We start from the raw sequence: 5092 nt of genomic DNA on the forward strand, positions 1-5092 counted from the left end.
GCCTCTGCCTCCCAAGTGCTGGGATTAAAGGCGTGTGTCACCACCGCCCNGCTCACCTTTATGTTTTTAAAGATTAAAAAGTTTGTGTGTGCATGTGAGGGTCCTCAAGTAGTGTAGTCCAGAACAGGGCGTCAGGCCCTCTGGAGCTAGAGTTACAGGTGCCTGTGAACCTCTGGATGTGGGTGCTGGAAGCTGAGCTCAGGTTCCTTCGAAGAGCAGTTTGAGCCTTTAACTGCTTAGCTGTCTTTTTGAGAGAAGGTTCTTCCTTGGCCCAGGTTTTCCATCCAGGCCCGAGGATCCCCCGTCTCCACGTCCCCAGCACTGGAAACTCAAACGCTCTTTTAAGTGCTCTGGGGGATTAAACCTGGCCCTCATGCTTATATGGCAGCTATCTTACTGATTTAGCCAGCTCCCCAGCTCCTGTGTCCAGTCTTTAACTTGACCCTCACCCACACCCCTCACTGCCATCCTCACCCCTACCCTTGATGTCCCCAGTCTGTGCCCAGTCCTCCCAGCCCCCACACCCTGATGTCCCTCTCTTTGACTGTGTTACNTCCAGGGGTCCAGAAGACACAGCCCAGCTGGCTCATGCTGTCCTGGCCAAGCTGAATGCCTTCAAGGCAGACACTCCCAGTCTGGGCGAGGTAAGGAGGATGCTGGGGAGGTGCCAGGGAGGCCTTGTCGGGTCCCAGTCGGTGTCTTCATTCTTCTCTCTCCGTGNGTGCCCAGGGCCCAGAGAAAACACGCTCGCAGCTGCTCATAATGGACCGGGCAGCAGACCCCGTGTCCCCACTATTGCACGAACTCACGTTCCAAGCCATGGCCTATGATCTTCTGGACATCGAACAGGACACATACAGGTAGACGGGACCAGGAAGATGCCTGCCACCCCCATCCTTTGCCAACTTAAGCCCTTCTGATCTGTCCTGTTCTTCCAGGTATGAGACCACAGGGCTGAGTGAGTCCCGGGAGAAGGCTGTCCTCCTGGATGAAGACGATGACCTGTGGGTGGAACTTCGGCATATGCACATAGCAGACGTTTCCAAGTGAGAGCTTAGAGTTTGACTGGGTAGTGGAGTGGGAGGGCCCCAGGCGCCAGGCCTCATTCCTTAGGATTGTCCCTCGGTAAGTTACGATCTTCAGGCAGATCCTTGACTTGCTTCTACCTGAACTTCACCCCAGTCCCAAGCATCTCCATGGCTTGGGACTGATACATGCAGCTAGGTGTCTCCGATCAGCCGGTAGTAAGAGGTTTCCCTCTCCAAGTGTCTCAGCATCTTCTCTCTTCCCTTCCCCCTGCTCTTGCTCATGTCTAGGAAGGTCACGGAGCTCCTGAAGACGTTCTGTGAGAGCAAGCGGCTGACCACAGACAAGGTAGAGGTCCATGGTGGGGCAGGACTCCAGCCTGGAGTGGAGTGGAGTGGAACCTCCGCTGGTGTAGGGCAGGGGCCTGGCCTCACCCCTACGGTCTCTACCCTCTCCTGCCCTTACCTCAGGCCAACATCAAAGACCTGTCTCACATCCTGAAAAAGATGCCGCAGTATCAGAAGGAGCTGAACAAGGTAAGAGCTCAGACGGTCAGACCCACCCAGGCTCAGCCAATCAAGTCTTACTTGATTGTCTCTCTTAACCCAGTTCCCACCCTGCAGTACTCTACGCACCTGCATTTGGCAGATGACTGCATGAAGCATTTCAAGGGCTCGGTGGAGAAGCTGTGCAGTGTGGAGCAGGTAGGCCTGGGGCTTTTGGGAACGGCAGTTCCTTTGGAGCTTGGGAAGGCANCAGTTAGGTAGGGATGGGGCCTCAGAGTCTGAGGGGTGGGGCTCCCCAAGAGGTAGAGGAATAAAGCCTGAAAGAGGTGGCCAGGGCCCTCCAGGGGGCAAAATTTGGGGACGGGGCAGGGATGCATAGGGGACCTCTGGTAGGGAAAATTGGGGGAAAGGCAGAGACTCAGATGGTGGGAGGAGTGGGGTTTGGGAAGGAGGTGTCTTTGCAAGGGCGGGCCTTGGTGAAGGTCTTGGAGAGTAGGACAGAGTTGTGCTTAGAGGCAGGACCCGAGTGAGAGTTGGAGATTATGAGGAGGGCTTAGCCTGTGCTCAGTCAGATGAACTTCAGGAAACCAGTTTCTAGGATGAGATAGAGTGGGACTCTTGCCAAAATCCCCTATTTGCCTCTGCTCTGTTGCCTCCCCATGCCTTCCCACGGCAGCCAGCTGCACAGCTAACTCTTGTGTCGTACAGGACCTGGCCATGGGCGCTGATGCAGAGGGCGAGAAGATCAAGGACGCCATGAAGCTGATTGTCCCGGTGCTGCTGGATGCCTCGGTGCCACCCTACGACAAGATCCGGGTTCTGTTGCTCTACATCCTTCTGCGGAATGGTGGGTGAGGGAATGAATGGCCAGGGATGGTCTAGAGCCTACAGCCGTTACAGCTCCAAGGCCCTCATCACCTAGCATGCCGTCTTAGTGTCCTTTCCTGTCNCTGTGATAAAACACCTTAACAGGAGCAACTCAGGGAGAAGGGGGTTATCTGACTCACAGGTCCAGGTTACAGCATCACTGAGGTCAAGTGTGAAGCAGCTGGTCATACTCACAGTCGAGCAGAGAGCAGTGAATCCATGTATACTTGTGCTTGGCTCTGCTTCTTCACTCTTACACAGTTCAGGATCCCCTCCCCAGAGAATGGTACCACTCATAGNGGGCAGGCCTTCCCACCTCAACTGATGAAACTAGGAAAGCCCCTTAGCTTCTTAACTAAGAACCATCACTTCATGGTAAAAGAAATTAGAAGAGTATTTTTTTTTTAAGACTTAGTTATTTAGCCAGGCCGTGGTGGCTCGCACCTTTACCTCCAGTCCTCAGGAGACAGAGACACGATAATCTTTGAGTTCGAGGCCAGCCTGGTCTATAAAACTAGTTCCAGGGCTACACAGAGAATCCCTGCCTTGAAAAACAAAACAAAACAAATTATTTTATATGTATGAGCGCTTTGCCTACATGTATGTTTGTGCACCCTGTGCGTGCCTACTGTCTGTGGAGGCCACAGGAGGGTATCAGATCCCTCGGAACTGGAGCTACAGGTGGTCATGAACCATCANGTGGGTGCTGGGAACTGAACCTGGGACTTGTGCGAGGATAGCCAGTGTTGGTTAAGTGCTGAGCTGTCTCTCCAGCCCACGTGATACTCACCTGTTTTGAGTCTGGGGAGGTAGACAGGAAGAGCCCTGGAACTTGCTGTTTAGCCAGTCTAGTTGAATTGGCAGGCTCCAGTCTACTGAGAGACTCAAAGAACAAGGCGACGAGTGATGGACTTCAGCCTTCAGCTTCTACCTGAACACTCACATGCACATGCACATGCACATGCACACACACATATGAGTAAGCACACACAAAAGGTTGGCCAAGAGAAGACTCCGCATGGGCTTCTATAGAGTTGGTGTTGCCTCAACTGATTGTATATGTGCGGTTGTATGTACTGTGTGTATGTCTATGTGGGAGACCAAAGCAGGACACTGGGTGTCTTCTATCAGTCCCTGTCTTAGTCCTTTGAGATAGGGTCTCTCCCCGAATGTCATGTTAGGCTGGAGTCCAGTAGGTCTGGGATCATCCTGTCCCCATCCTTGGGTGACAGGTGTACATGACTACTGGGCACTGGGGATTTAAACTCAGGCCTCTTTGCACACCTGTGGGAAGACCTGAGTAGGATACTGGGTGTGTTCTGCCTAATGCTGAGCATCATTCTCTGCCTCAGTCTCTTGAGACAAGGTGTGGGGAGCTGAGGACATCCTGAGTGGACGTGTATTGTTGACACGGGCACAGCCATGACAAGGACACAATGTCTCAGATTCATGGGGTGGCAAAGCCTTCCTTGGGTCAGGCTCAGGATGTCAAAGCCTTCTTCTGATCCAAGTACAATGTGAGCTTACAAACAATCGGCTAGTGTGGGCTAAACCTAGCAACTGCATCCGAGTGTGCACAGCCCGCCAGACTCTATCTTTTCTGTACACGTGTCTGTCATTTCTGTGTGTGTGTGTGTGTGTTTCTGTCTGTCATTTCTTTAGTGTCTGTTTCTTCATTCCATCACTGTCCCCAGTCAAGTCAAGCACCAAACCTCTTAAGTCTTGGCAACAGGGTCTCTCCTTGAGCCTGAGCTAGGCCAGGGTCTATAAATTCCCAGTAGTCTTTCTGTTCTTTTTCCCACAGCTCAGGGCTACAGGCACATGTAGCCACACCCAGCTTTTAAGTGGATGCTATGGATTTGAACTCAGGTTCTTACGGTTCTGCAGCGAGCACTCTGACCTTCTCAACCATCTCTCCAGCTCCCTTCAACCAATTATTGAAGATACCCCATTTTACCTTTTCAGATCTACCCATCCCATCCCTATAGATAGCTATAGGGATAGTTATGTACAGTTACCCTTTCTTTAAACACCAGAAGTGTTTAAAGTGTTTCTGGGTCCTGGAGACATCCTGGCTGTGAGGGTCTCTTGACACAGGACTGTACCAGTCGCTCATGATCGCCTGTTGCTGTGCCCCAGGTGTGAGTGAGGAGAACCTGGCCAAGCTGATCCAGCATGCCAACGTGCAGTCCTACAGCAGCCTCATCCGGAATCTGGAGCAGCTGGGCGGCACAGTCACCAACTCTGCGGTATGTAGGGAGCTGATGAGCCATGGAACATGGCCCTTACGGGATTAGAGACGATACATGCTCAGCTTTGGGTGTGTGAGCATGGCACGGCATTGTAGGGACCAAGAACTCCAAGACCTTCCCGAGTTCTCTAACATGGTGGACAGTGGGGTTAAATTGGGGCCCCTGGATGGTGGTACAGGGTGTGTGTAGCCTGAGCCTTCTGGGGCAGGTGGGAGAGTGAGTTACCATTAGTGGGCAACAGGGTAAAACTGGGGGTTCTGAGGTAAACTTCCACCCTACCCAGTACACTTGGTAGTTTCCTGTGCTCTACTCTGTCGTCTGCCTCTCCCTAACCTATATGTCTGGATTTGCCAGGTCCTTCTGGAACATGGGCCTGGGACCTTGTGTCTTGTTCGTTCTCTCTCTCTCTCTCTCTCTCTCTCTCTCTCTCTCTCTCTCTCT

The 5092-nt window shown here is 52.5% G+C and overlaps 1 protein-coding gene across 2 annotated transcripts in view; it reads left to right on the forward strand.

Annotated features, from left to right (window-relative positions):
* Stxbp2 (syntaxin binding protein 2) overlaps nt 1-5092 on the forward strand; it is an 11231-nt gene that overhangs the window by 3691 nt on the left and 2448 nt on the right. For both annotated transcript variants that reach the window (XM_021218932.2, XM_021218931.2), the window contains exons 8-15: nt 560-644; nt 730-860; nt 939-1046; nt 1317-1374; nt 1497-1562; nt 1650-1730; nt 2241-2379; nt 4539-4648. In XM_021218932.2, the coding sequence (XP_021074591.1) occupies nt 560-644; nt 730-860; nt 939-1046; nt 1317-1374; nt 1497-1562; nt 1650-1730; nt 2241-2379; nt 4539-4648 (778 nt within the window). The remainder of the gene's footprint in view (nt 1-559; nt 645-729; nt 861-938; nt 1047-1316; nt 1375-1496; nt 1563-1649; nt 1731-2240; nt 2380-4538; nt 4649-5092) is intronic.

Source organism: Mus pahari, chromosome 19, assembly GCF_900095145.1.
Source record: "Mus pahari chromosome 19, PAHARI_EIJ_v1.1, whole genome shotgun sequence".
Classification (NCBI taxonomy): domain Eukaryota; kingdom Metazoa; phylum Chordata; class Mammalia; order Rodentia; family Muridae; genus Mus; species Mus pahari.